At 37.6% G+C, this 13,156-nt stretch overlaps 2 protein-coding genes across 6 annotated transcripts in view; one reads left to right on the top strand and one right to left on the bottom strand.

Annotated features, from left to right (window-relative positions):
• Nucleotides 1-8,347, top strand: part of Ints6 (integrator complex subunit 6) — an 81,868-nt gene extending 73,521 nt beyond the window's left edge. For 3 of the 4 annotated variants that reach the window (XM_036199051.1, XM_036199048.1, XM_036199052.1), the window contains 4 exons: nt 25-256; nt 3,835-4,197; nt 5,283-5,376; nt 7,900-8,347. In XM_036199051.1, the coding sequence (XP_036054944.1) occupies nt 25-256; nt 3,835-4,197; nt 5,283-5,376; nt 7,900-7,993 (783 nt within the window). In that variant the 3' untranslated portion in view covers nt 7,994-8,347. The remainder of the gene's footprint in view (nt 1-24; nt 257-3,834; nt 4,198-5,282; nt 5,377-7,899) is intronic. The other variant, XM_036199050.1, reaches the window with a different exon arrangement.
• An 860-nt stretch (nt 8,348-9,207) lies between these two features.
• Nucleotides 9,208-13,156, bottom strand: part of Serpine3 (serpin family E member 3) — a 29,981-nt gene continuing 26,032 nt past the window's right edge. The window contains exons 7-9 of one of the 2 annotated variants that reach the window (XM_036199053.1): nt 12,495-12,581; nt 11,949-12,032; nt 9,208-9,429 (exon numbers count right to left, since the gene is read on the bottom strand). In XM_036199053.1, coding sequence (XP_036054946.1) covers nt 9,386-9,429; nt 11,949-12,032; nt 12,495-12,581 — 215 coding nt within the window. In that variant the 3' untranslated portion in view covers nt 9,208-9,385. The remainder of the gene's footprint in view (nt 9,430-11,948; nt 12,033-12,494; nt 12,582-13,156) is intronic. The other variant, XM_036199054.1, reaches the window with a different exon arrangement.

Raw genomic sequence — 13,156 nt, 5'->3', positions numbered from 1 at the left:
TAAGCATTTTACATCTATTAATAGGGTATGATGATAGATGAAGCAGATGAATTTGTGGCTGGACCTCAAAATAAACACAAACGGCCTGGAGAGCCAAGCATGCAAGGGATCCCCAAGAGGCGCCGGTGTGCCTCTCCACTCTTGAGAGGCCGGCGGCAGAGCCCTGCTGTGAACAGTCACATCGGAGGGAAAGGACCACCCGCACCCATGACTCAAGCACAGCCAGGTCTTATTAAACCCCTTCCTCTGCATAAAGGTAGCACTTTGGGGCTTTCAAATAACTACTTGCTATTTGGGGGTTCCTAAGGGAAGAGATTTTTTATAATAGAAACAGAAAAAGATTGTTCAGCAAAGTCCAGTGAGTATTATTTATTGTGAATTGGTATGTAGTAGTGTTTGGGTGTCTTTTATAACATGTATTCATACTTTATATAGTCATAGTTTATTGTATTATATGTCATGCTCTAAAATGACATTAGTAAATTTCAAGTATTTCACAAATGATTTTAGAACGAGTATTGTCACTACCAGTGAAAATACGCTTTTCCGTTTAGTAAAACCCAACAACTATTAAATGTATATTATACTGTGCTACAGATGTGGGCAGGGCAGTAATGATCTCTGTCCTCACAATAGGTAAGGAAGTCATATTCAGTCAATTCCAAGTGTGACAAATGTTAGAGAATATTCTGTGGAAGTATTTGACCTGAAGAATTAATTTCCTGAGAACATTATGTTTGTGGATGGGTGTAAATTGAAGCTTTACCTATGCTGAAGAGTCTAAAGAGAGTATTCATAAAAATACATAAAGAGAAAGGTATTAAGGAGACCCAAAAGAATCCCATTATAGCCTGATACTGGGCATATTTAGTAAGACAAGAATGCAGAGATATTCAGAGTTCAGATTATGGGTAGCCTTGGAACCTACTGTAAAGATTCTCTATTTTATTCCAAGGACAGTGAGAAACCATTGAAAGGTATGAAAGAGGTGGCAACCTGGTTAGTTAGGATTTAATAATTATATTTGAATATAACATGGGATATCAACAGGGAGAATGTATATATGGGAATATAGAAAGCTTAATAAATCAGTGTTTTTATTAATTACACATAGTGACCCCACTGGCTTATATAACCTCTTAAATTGAGAGAAACCCAATATTATGTACCATTTGATGGGGTTCTGTAATATTCCTTCATAAATACTCTTAACACTTCTCCCCTACCCTTTATTGAATATCAGAATGATCAAGCCTCTAGATCCCATAATTCCACAGGAAATATAAGACAGAAAAGCATGTTAAATAACAAAAGCGGAGTAGAGTCAGAAAATTAAGGTCATAAGGAATTTTAGAGGACAAAAAAAGTCTTATTTTTGTTGTTAAGGTGAAAAGAGAGGTACAGAGGTTTATAGAGTCCAAGGTAGCAGGAAACAAACCAATTACAATGCAAGGGCCTCATTTGGACCTGGAATCAAATAAGTTCAAAATTTTTCAAAAACAAAATCTATAAAATAACTGAAGGAGTAGATGCTGACAGGATAGTTGTTGTTATAATGTAACTCTTGTGTGTCCACAAGGGCTGGTTACTAAATACAGATGATTATAACCTGACAGTGTATGTCTTGAGAAACAATAGGCAAAATGAGAAAAGCAACGAGTGTGAGTGTGCTTTAATTGTGTTTTGGCAATTTCAAATGCTTTAGAAACAGACCAAGAAAATTAGAAACTTCTTTTGGTCTCTGCCTGTTTTACCAGTAATACTGTGTGGAGTATAAGACAGAAAGCTTAAAAAAAAAAGAAAAAAAAAAAAGATGAAGGAAAGTGAGAGGAAGAGAAAAATAGAGACAATGAGTATGAAAAACTAGTTTTGAGTTTAGCCTAAAGGGCAGAGAGGCTGGTGAGTAGTCCTGAAAAGTTCATAGAGAGGAAAATGGTGGTTTTGCTCGAGAGTGTTTAAATCCTGGCATGATGGACACATTATAGAGAAAGGTCAAAGTAAAGATGAGAGAGGCCATAATCTCCACCAGGAAGGCAAGAGGAAATGGCCCAGAGTGCTGATGGAAGAGTGCTGCTTCTGCTGAACAGAATGGGTTTGGGTATAAATGAATTAGGAACAGGGGCATAGACGAGATTGCAAGGCTTTGCTTTTCTTCTGTAAGTAGGAACTAGATACACTACTGAGATGGAGGTGAGATTAGCAGAGAATGAAGGAAGCTGAATAATACCTGTGGGAGAGGAAGAAGATGCGCGGGAGGCTTGCTAAGCACTGCTGAAGATCTAGACCTAGGTGGTCATTGGGGTCATCCCTGCAGACCCGGTTCTCTAGCAGCTGCATCACTCCAGTGGAAGGTTTGCAGCTAGCAGACAGAGTCAACTAGCCATTAAATCTGGTGTTTTACTTGACAGATACACCATAGTGCAGGCAGAGTGCTAGAACTAGATCATTGGGACATTGGTAAATGTGACCTACCATGGAGATGAATCTCATAAGAAGAGTGAATATTTAGCAAAAGTCTGATCATTAGATGAAAGTGTAGAGGAGCTGCTGGAGTAAAAGTCCAGCTGTGCTGTGTGTGGCCAGGGCGCTGGAGTTCTGCGAAGGGACGCACCTCCCTCTCTGAGTTGTGTTAGTTAGATGGAGAGGTGGAAGTGGGACTGAAAGGTTTTGAGGTCAGGTTTTTGTTAGATGATGCTCTGCATAGGTACTGGTGTTGCCTAACTTATCCAGTGGACCACGAATGAGGTTTACCGAGGATTCTTGTTTAACTACTCATGATCTTGCACATCAGGGCTGGGCACGAAGGAAGCATTTGAGAGGCTACTGCAACTTTGAGTTGTAAGAACCTCCTAGAATGTCAGGAGGGGCTTGAGAATATACAATGAATGAGGTGCCAGAGCATATGCACTGAACTGGATATGAAGCTGGTGAAGGGATTAGTTAAGTGATAGTATTGCTCAAAAGTGCAAGAGTTGTTTTTTTTTTTTTTTTTTTTTTTTTTTTTTTAAGAATTAAATAGGAGAAATTTTGAAATTACATTTAGGAGGTGAAGGAGTTAGTAGCTGTATGTCGCACTTTTACACTCATGAAAAAGCAATTTCTATTCCAGGTGTGAAAAGGAGAGCAGTGTTACTGTTTTTATTTTTAAATAGGAGAACTAGGTTTCCATTAAAGCAGAAATATTTGTGAGTTTTAGCCTCAACCTTAGCCAAAAGGCTGAGATGAGTTCAGCCGCTGCTCTGGAGGCCGAACAATCCACACGTCTAAGAGTCTTGTATTTATTGGCAAGCTTTTGGGTCTACTGATGTAATGAGCTGAAGTGGGCACCAAAGTGTTGCATGGCTGGGGCCCGAAAGGCTGGCTAGAAACCATGTGCTGTGAAGTGTGCCCTGTTTGGTGTTCCCTGCAGAATGCTGAGTGGTAAACATTGTGTGCTTTTCTCTCTAAAGAACAGCAAGTTTATAAGGCAAAAGTAGGCTTAAAATGAGGTAGGTAGAACTCTAAAAGTAATAATAACAATTTTAGTGATGTATTTTTCTCTGACGTACTGAAAACTTGTTTAATAAAAATTGCTAAAATAAGGTAGAAAACTGAAACCTAAAATAGGCTTTATTTTAAATTTCTTTCTAAGGGCAGAATTGCAGGTTTCTGTAAGTGTTACAAATGCTTCATATTGATATACTGTATCTTTGACAAAGCCTAAGAACCATATTACATTGTAGTATGTCTTAGTCTAAGAAATGAGTTAGTAGTAATTATGTTACTTGAGCATTTTTATTGTGTACTTTAATACCAGGTCTCACTTTTGGCTCCATATCTTTGATTTCATTTCAGAAGCCACTAATGATTCAACAGTAGATGATGTGGTTGAAAATCACGTTGCAGACCAGCTTTCATCAGACATGACACCAAATGCTATGGATACTGAATTTTTAACATCTCCAGCCAATCTTCTGGAACCATCAACCAATCATACAGAGGCCCTTGGTCATGAACATTTAGGAAATAATGACCTCACTGCTGGTGGATTTCTAGAAAATCATGACGAGCCAAGAAATAAAGAACAAAGTGCTGAAGAGAATATACCAGCATCTTCACTCAGCAAAGGGAAGAAATCGGTGCATTGCAGAAGCCATGAAGAGGTCAACACTGAACTAAAAGCACAAATAATGAAAGAGATCCGAAAGCCAGGAAGAAGTATGTGGAATAAGAGAGAAAACTTGTTGATTTCTTTATGTGTTCAAATAAGCGAAACCAGTCAAATTCACTAAAGCATACGTCTGATTCTAGATCAGTCTTGAAGTACTCTCTGAACTCTGTAAGATTTAAATTCTTATTGAGCTGGAAAACACTGAATAATCTTGGTGCTCATGGTACTCCAGTGTAGTAGACAGCAGGGAATTTATCTAAAGAGAACTCTAGAGATGTAGTCAGGTAGCTGCCATGACAGGGACCCAGAATCTTGACTGTTACTCCAACCAGGAGTTGAAATTTTAGTAAAACAGCAAACCTGGACAGATAGAGTGCACACTACTAAATGACTGAGTGCTGGGCTGACAGTGTATTTAACAAGTAGGGTACCTGTACAGCCCAAATTTCAGTTCTCAACATGTCCCTTCTGCAAGCTCCTTGAAAACCTCTCTACTGCCCATTACCATGTATAAATTATGATAGCTATCTGGATGTGCTTTAGCCCCAAACCAAAGTCATCAAGACTGCACATGAGTGCAAGAGAACTCTGGGTACAAGAACTGTGAGGAGTGGTGGCATCCATTCAGGATATAACCAGGCCATCACTACTGTGATGGTATAATGACATGCAGCAGAAGGGCATTGAGGAACTTGTAGAATCTTGGACAGAATTAGATCTGGAAACTGGAAACTGAAGCAGTGCCTTTAACCTTTTGGGGTTTTCTCCTTCCATTGTGTTAGAGTTTAGAATTTCAACGATAAAGGTGGTTTCTGTAAAGGCTGTTTGCCTGTTTCTCCAGATGACTGCAGAGCTCTTTAATTCGTTCATCTCTAAGCTGGCTTGCTATCATACTGGGAAGTTTTGGCCAAAAAAGGGGGAGGGGGGCTTGGGAAGTTGTTTAATTTTTGATGATACATACTTTCATGCATATATCTTAACAAGTAGGGCACCTGTATCTGTATTAACAGTGGTAACATTTTTACGTGAAATATTTTTGTCTGAGTATATCTCAATGCAAAGAAGCTACAGGAGAAACATTGTGAGAATACAAATAAAGCCAGTTAATTATTTTTCCTTCTCTTGTTTTAAGAATATGAAAGAATCTTCACTTTACTGAAGCATGTGCAAGGCAGTTTACAAACAAGGCTAATATTTTTACAGAATGTCATTAAGGAAGCATCCAGGTAAAGAAGCTTGTTTGTTGCTAAATTCTATGAATGCTTTTCAGTCTGTGTATGTGATATTTGAATGGCAGTTGTTATGCCCTTGAGTTTATGCATGCATTTGATTCATTGAAATGTGTGGGTCTCCCCCATCCCCTTTTAGGTAATTCAGAGTTGCTCATTGAAATACACACACAAACCCTTGAGGAATTATGGGCCTTTTCCCTTGTAAATTACTACATTTTAAAAAAAATTCTTCTTTTTTCTTCTCTGTTGCTTTATGATGTTTATTGTAGATCTTTAATTTTTTTCTCCCTTTCTATATTAATAATTATTTTAAGTGATTAGAAATAACCTTGAAAGGTAATATTGTAATGTTAGGAAGGTTGAGAATAATTGCTTTAGTTAGGGTCTTTTCATTTTTTGTTTTTTTGGGTTTTTTTTTTTTTTTTTTTTTTTTGATTGGCTTGGGTGTGGGTTACTTGAATGATCAAAATAAAGCTATACATTTTCATATGAGTTGAAATATTTTAAATTATTCAGCTTTTAATGAAAACTATTCTGTCTTTTGTTCAGTTCAAAGTGTGTCTTGAATTTTTAGTGTAGATGATTTTTGACATAGCATTTTGCTGCATAGCCCAGGCTAGCTTCTGCCTTAGTTTTCCCAATGCTGGGATTCTAGGCATGTGCCCCCATAGCGATGCATCTTGGATCTTGTGTTCCTTGGATCTGTCTTTCAGCCACTTTTGTCGTAGAACTTGGTGCCTGTTAGCCTCATTTTACTAGTAAGAAAGCAGTAGGAACAGAACATCCAGTATTTTGAGATACTCTAAAAAACGTGAGTGATAGTAATGATTTTGTATGTACGATTTTAGACTATTTGTATTGGTACTGAAGAACATGTTGTGCTCTGTATCTATCCTGTGTTGTAGAAACCTTATTCCACTTGATGTGCTAGTCCTCAAATGTAGTAGAGCCTGTCATTTTCACATGCTGCCCCCTGTTTTCCATTTCCTTTCGTAGGCACTTGCATTTATTGTTTCCATTCTTTCCAATACTCACTTTTCAAAAAGGACTAGATGGTACTACAGTAACTGCTCTGGGTTCCATCTTTACTATAATGTTCGGAATCCTTGTGTACATTATTTTCTCCTTTTATCTTTTATCTTCCTTTTTGGTGGTAGGAAGAATGACCACTCTCCCCTTGTTCGTAGGACTAGATTTGTTCTTTTAAGGAAAAAACTCTTAATTCTGTTCTGATATGCTGAGTAATTTACAAGTCTTTCATCAAGTTTGTACCAGTTTATTTTGTATGTTTGGTACACATGTGGAGGTTAGAGGACAACTTTTCGGAGTCGAGATTGAACACTCAAGTCATCAGGGTTCAGGGTTGGCTGTCTTGCTAGTCCCCAACAGATTTTCTTGTAGTATGAATCTTAAAGAGTCTTATTAATAAAAATCAAACCCAAGGCCAGTTATTGGGGTGAATGCTGGAAGATCAGAGAAGCAGAACAAGCCACAGTTTACTTACCTCGCCAGTTCCTCAGCTGGTCTTGTTTCCTCATCCTAATGGCTCTCATCCCAGCTGTGCTGCTCCAAAGCCTGAACGCTAAACCAGCCAAAATGCTTCTAGTTTCTGGTCTTCACGCCTTATATAATCTTTCCCTTTCTGCCTCCACTCCCTTGGGATTAAAGGTTCACTTTCTGGGATTAAAGAAATGTGTATCACCATGCCTGGCTGTTTCCAATGTGGTCTTGAACTCTCAGAGATCCACCTGGCTCTGCCTCCCAAGTGCTGAGATTAAAGGCGAGCACCACCACCACCCAACTTTGGCTACAGCTTACTCTTCCCATTTTCTAGCCACCATTTGTGGCTCTGTATCTAGTGGCTGGCTGTTCTCTGACCCCAGATAAGTTTATTTTGGGGAACATACAATATTTTGGGGGAACACAATACCACATTTTCTTTTAAATATTTTCTTTTATTTAATTATTTTTTGAGATTATAGAATTATGGCATTTTCCCTCTTCCCTTTCCTCTCTCCAAAACCTCTCATATAACCCCCTTGCTTTCTTTCAAATCCAGATCCTCTTCTATCATTAGAACTGTTGTTACATACATATAGTTGCTTGTATGTGTGTATTTGTATATGTGTTTTTATCTCTATATAAAACAGTCATATATATAACCTGCTTGGTCTGCGTAGTATTACTTTTGTATGTCTCTTTTAAGGGCTGACCATTTGTTAATGCATAACCAACTGGTGTACTCTTCCTGGAGCATTCCTTAGTTGCCTATTAGTTCTTTGTGTAGGGTTGAGACCTCATGAGCTTCTTCCCTGTCCACTTACCATGTGTCTATTCATATTATCCTTGTTTAACTCATATTTAGGCATTTCCCAACAGATGTTATGTGTTTGTTTTTATTTTCATTCTACTTTTAAATAAATAATCTTTCCCAAACCAGTTTTTCTTTTTGAAACATACTAGTTAATGTGTGCTGTCCGTTAAGTAATTGATAATGTTTTTATTTTTCTCCTACAGGTTTAAAAAACGAATGCTAATAGAACAACTGGAGAACTTCTTGGATGAAATTCATCGAAGAGCCAATCAAATCAACCATATTAATAGCAATTAAAAGAAAATAGAATGTGGCCACTTATTTCACTGTCTTCTCCAAATACAAAGTAAATACAAGACTGTTGTAATCTTGCATTCATTCTTTGACATGCATTGTTTGCTATTTGAAATACTAAAAACAGTCTACAGATCCTTTCCATCATTTTACAGTGACCTTTTCATTTTGGTTTATTTTTGTAATGTGAAAAGTATCACTAATTTTTTTTTAATTTAACAAACTAAAACTATTCTCCAAATCCTCTGCTTGTCATTGGCTCTTGCGTGTCAGTTTCCCTCAGGTTATATTTTCTTAAACCAACCTTTAAAATTGTCAGCTCTGTTAAGGTTGAATTTTGCCAAAAAAAAAAAAAAAAAAAAAAAAAAAAAATTAAAAAGAAGTTACTTTGTAATTTTTGGGGAAAAAAGCACATACATTAAGAACTAGGTAATGTTTTGTATATACAGTTATTTTGGATATATTATTGTAAGTTGTACAAATGTATTTTGAAGAATATTTAAGAAAAGCACTTTTGTTATTCCATCAATAAATGCTCTATTTTACTCTTGTGTGGTTTAGGAAATAATCACATTTAAAGTATCTACTTAAAAACATTCTAAGACAATGGAATTTTAAAGGCCTTGCTTTTTAGCATTGAAAAATACACAACTTAATATTTGTTAAACTATTGTAATTATATGTTACATAACCTGCATTGTCTTTTTTAATATATGTTCTTAGTTTTGTTGGCCATGCCAGCATACTCCACTCTTACCTAGATAATCGGAATGGTTATGCCTGTGGTTGACAGACACATTTTAAAAAACATTTTTAAAAATAGATTACTTGGTATTGAAAGTTTCTTAGCACCCTTTAACCTTTCTCACAGGATTTGGATGACACTCAAGTCTAGCCATTAGTTAGGGCATGGTAGGTTTAGGGTATGTCACATTCTAAAATGTCTAGTATCTAGTAATTTGGTCCCATGTCATGCTTACATGAGTCCATGACATGGTGATTCAGAGGGGATCTCTTGGTTCTGACACTGAGACTGTTCTTTAGAAGATGACTGTGCTCTTTTCGTTTGCCCTGGACTTGCACAGGATGAGGCTCTCTGGTACTTAGTTCTCCATCTTCACAGGGCTGCACACCCTTACACAGGATGGGACCCTGTGTTCTGACTCATGCACACATTCATAGATCACTGCTGTGCCTTTTAGTGGTTTGGAGGGATACAGTAGAAAAGGTTAGGATTTTTAGATTTGGAATAATTGAGGGGGGAAAAGCTTCCAAAATTATTTTTTTAATGAATTATTTTTAGATTAATAATATTTGGAAATCACATACCCTTAAAATAAATTGTAAATATTTATGAAGGAAAGCATACATAGAACATTCTTGAGATGTGCTATTTTAGTCAAGGGGATTTGAAACTCTCCCAATACTGAAGACAAACCCTGTAAAGAAAAAGAAGCATTTAATGTGACTTGTAGTATTTTCATATAACAGTTCATTAAACATTTCTTACCTCTTCAAAATACCTGGAAGTAATTGAAGATACAATTTAGAGATGGAATTACTGAAGTCATTGCCTGTAGTCACGCTGCTAAATTCAGTTGGAAGCATACAAAATCCAGATCGACTTTGTGGTCGTGAATGTCATGGATTAAGAGTCAGATCAAGGGAACACTGGAGTCATTTTAATAGAAGTTATACTTAAGTTAGAGCACCTGGGGAACTGTCCTTGGAAGGGTGGTCATGTCACAGGCTACTGGTGGAAAAGTGCTCAGATCTTCTGCCTTTATTACTTTTTCCAGAGTGAACCCTCCAAGAAGGTTGTAAAACAGACTCTTCTCTCTGTGCGCTCTCTCTCTCTCTCTCTCTCTCTCTCTCTCTCTCTCTCTCTCTCTCTCTCTCTCTCTCTCTCACACACACACACACACACACACACACACACACACACACACCTGTCTGGCATAATACTCTTTACGTGATAATACTAAAACTTAGTTCCAAAGTTTGCAGCCTATCAAAACTAATGCTTAAGATCCCATCTCAGGCTTTTTGACTTTTAAAAAATGGTGGGCAAGTTATTAGTTAAACTAGTGAAATTTCTACTGAATCCTTGTCAGCAAAGTTAAGGGTGGGGGTATACCTGGGGGTTGGTATTTTTAAGTCTTGGAGGTCATGGAATGATGCTATGCTGGACAAATGGTACTCCCCAGAAAGATTAATATTGGAGTTTTTAGGTAATTTTTTTAGTGTTCTCCTATGTGTTCATTTGTTGATTGATTGTTTAATTGATTATATCAATATAAGACTTGTAAGCTTTAACAGTGATGGGTGGGGTTTTTTTTTTAAAAGGTTATTTTTTATTTTATGTATTCAGTGTTTTGCCTACATGTATGTAAGTGCACCACATGCATGCCTGGTGCCTGTGGAAGCCAGAAAAGAAGGAGGTGTCAGACCCCCTGGAACTGGAGTTACAGATTGTTGTGAGTTTCCATGTGGGTGCTAGGAGTGAAGAAAATGCTTTTAATGACTGAGCCTCCGCTGAAACATTATAATCCCTTCAGTAATGTCAGAAAAGTAGCTACTTGGCCTTGGGTAATGTGAACAACCACCTTGTAGAAAGGAAAAGCCACAGGGACTAAGATTTGAGGGGAGATAGGGAACTAGTTTTTATTAGACCTATATTCTCATTGTAATTACTAGAGCAGTTCAGATGTATGCCATTGAAATGGTGGTAAGTCTTTGTCTAGTCCAACAACCTTACGTGGCTGTTATACAGTGGAATTTCAAGAGTCTGTTGTTTGTCTTCTGATTGTCCCTCTATTGGACATGAGCTTTGGCAGTGGCCCTTCTGTTCCTTTTTGTTGTTACCTTCTTTTTTTTTTTTTTGGACATACTCTCTGCACCTGCTCTGAGTGGTCAGTGCCATGTTTGTCTAGTTGGCAGTCACTGGGGTGGGTCTGGGTGGTCATGGTGAATACTAAATGAACATTGTTATGAACACGCTTCCCAAATGATCCCCAAGTAGATTATTTTCCAGGGAATGACTAGATACATCTGACCCTTTTTGTCAGGATGTGTTCCTTTGATTTTTAGCACAAGTTATGGCAGTATACAAATGATTCTCAGATAAAATGATGTTGACAGTATTTCCTTTTAACTGTCTATGTTAAACTATACTAAGTTTCATTCAAACTTTTGGTATTTTTTTTTCTTTCCACAAATAAAAGTACTGCCTGATGTTTAGTTAAAGTCAATCCACCTTGGCTTGATTTTATTAATCTTGTTCCATACTGTTGTTTTTAACACTACTGAGAATTGCTAACAACTCTTTACTGAGAATCTCTTCCTTTTGAGGCCAATTGTTGGGAGAACAATTAAGGGAAAAATAGTTGAAAGACTATTTTCAATTTTGCTGAAATTTGGGGCCATCTGCTTGTCCTGTTGTGCTAGCTAGACTAGCCTGTGCCTGCCATCTTTGCATTGAGACCCTCTAAGTAGTGGCTCGGGAAAGTACTATGACAAGTCTTTGTTTTTTGAGAAAGGCCAGCAAACAGCTTAGAAATCTGTGCATCGCTAAAATACTAGAGTCTCTGGGTGATTTCTGTGATGTATTTTGGCCTAAAAAAAACCCGTCTTTTCTAAAATGATAGGACAGCAACAAGAAAGGCAAGATTTGATTGACTTGTGTTTTCATGACTTTAAGCCTCTAGGGCAGAAATCTACTTAATTAGAAAAGGTCAGCATTAGCTACAAATAAATAGAATGGAAAAGTAAAAGCCAGGAAGAGATTCCTTTGTACTTTGAAATAATTTCCTTTCTCAGGTGTAAGACAGCAGCAGCTAGGAAAACACCATAGAAAGAGCTAGAAGAAATACTTATTTGAGATTATAGTGGATAAGTAAAAGTAGGTTGCTAGAGAGATGAAGAGAAATGTCTGAATCCAAATTTTAAGAGTCAGTACCTGTGCTATGTTCTCTTAGAAGAAAGATGAAGGGCCGATCTGCTTTAAAAGCAGGAGTCCGGGACCTCCTCAGAAGCAGCACGGCTGGGGAGAGGATAGACCCTGTCACATTTCCTGTCCACTGCAAAGCACATGCAGATACGACACATAGATACCAACCTTGATTTGTCCTTAAGGAGTCAAACCATCTTAGTGACGTTTTCTGTGTGGTACGATGGGGGTGCAAATGGTGAAATTAAAGAGGAAAGATACTTCTTAACCAGTCCTGTGTCTCATTTTTAAAACATTCCATGAACTAGCTTCCCTCAAAGGTGAAATGCTGTATGACTCTTATTTCTTGTTGATGGAACAATGATACTTGGTTAAAATTGGTATCATTGCTTTTCAAAAAATTTTGGCTTCTGTCATTTAAAAAAAAAGCAATACCACACCTGGGTTTGGGCTTAAGTGATGTGGTTTACTACTGGAGTGAACTGGGCAGACTCAACAAGGCTAGACCTGCGTGAGCCGCTCTGCACTGCCGAGTGCTTGGACTTCTGGATGTACCTGTGGCTGCCGATGACTTGGTGCCCTCCTCTGAAAGCTCCATCTTGGCCTTGTGGGTTGCTTCAGAAACATAAAAGTCATCTTGTCCTAATTCAAAAATGACAGAAACATTTTCTGTATGCATCATGTATGTGTTTGAAGACTTATAGGTGTTCGGTGCTGCAAGTACACAGGGAGTGATTAGATAAGAAACTGCCATTTTATTTTTCTCCAACTCTCAAAAGCCTTATTCACAACATTTAATACAGCTTCCCCCAAATTAGTAGAGACTGAACTCAACAAGTTCATTTTAAATGTTAATATTAAAATCTTTAGCCCTATGTTTCTAGAACTTAGGTAAGTCATTAGGTTCCCAAGAGTGTGTTATAAAGTAGATACTGTTGCCCAGGAAGAAGTTCAAGAAGCCTTTGATATAATTTCCCCTGTCTGAAGATAAAGTCACAGGATTGTATTACAAGGATAATCCAGTGTTAGAAATCCCTGCTATTCCATTTTAGAAATCCCTGCTATTCCATTTTATGGAGCTGGCTATGCTGCTTGGCTAGTTAGCTCACCTTACCAACTGGAACCTGCAGAGAAATGTGAGGTTACAGCTATATGTGTGCTAACAGTTTAAAAGATAAGCTTAGCAAATAGCTTGACAGATTTCTATAGTTGAACAG

This window comes from Onychomys torridus, chromosome 9 (genome assembly GCF_903995425.1).
Source record: "Onychomys torridus chromosome 9, mOncTor1.1, whole genome shotgun sequence".
Taxonomy (NCBI): Eukaryota; Metazoa; Chordata; class Mammalia; order Rodentia; family Cricetidae; genus Onychomys; species Onychomys torridus.
The sequence above is the reverse complement of the archived record's forward strand: the minus strand, read 5'-3'. Positions and strand labels throughout refer to the sequence as shown.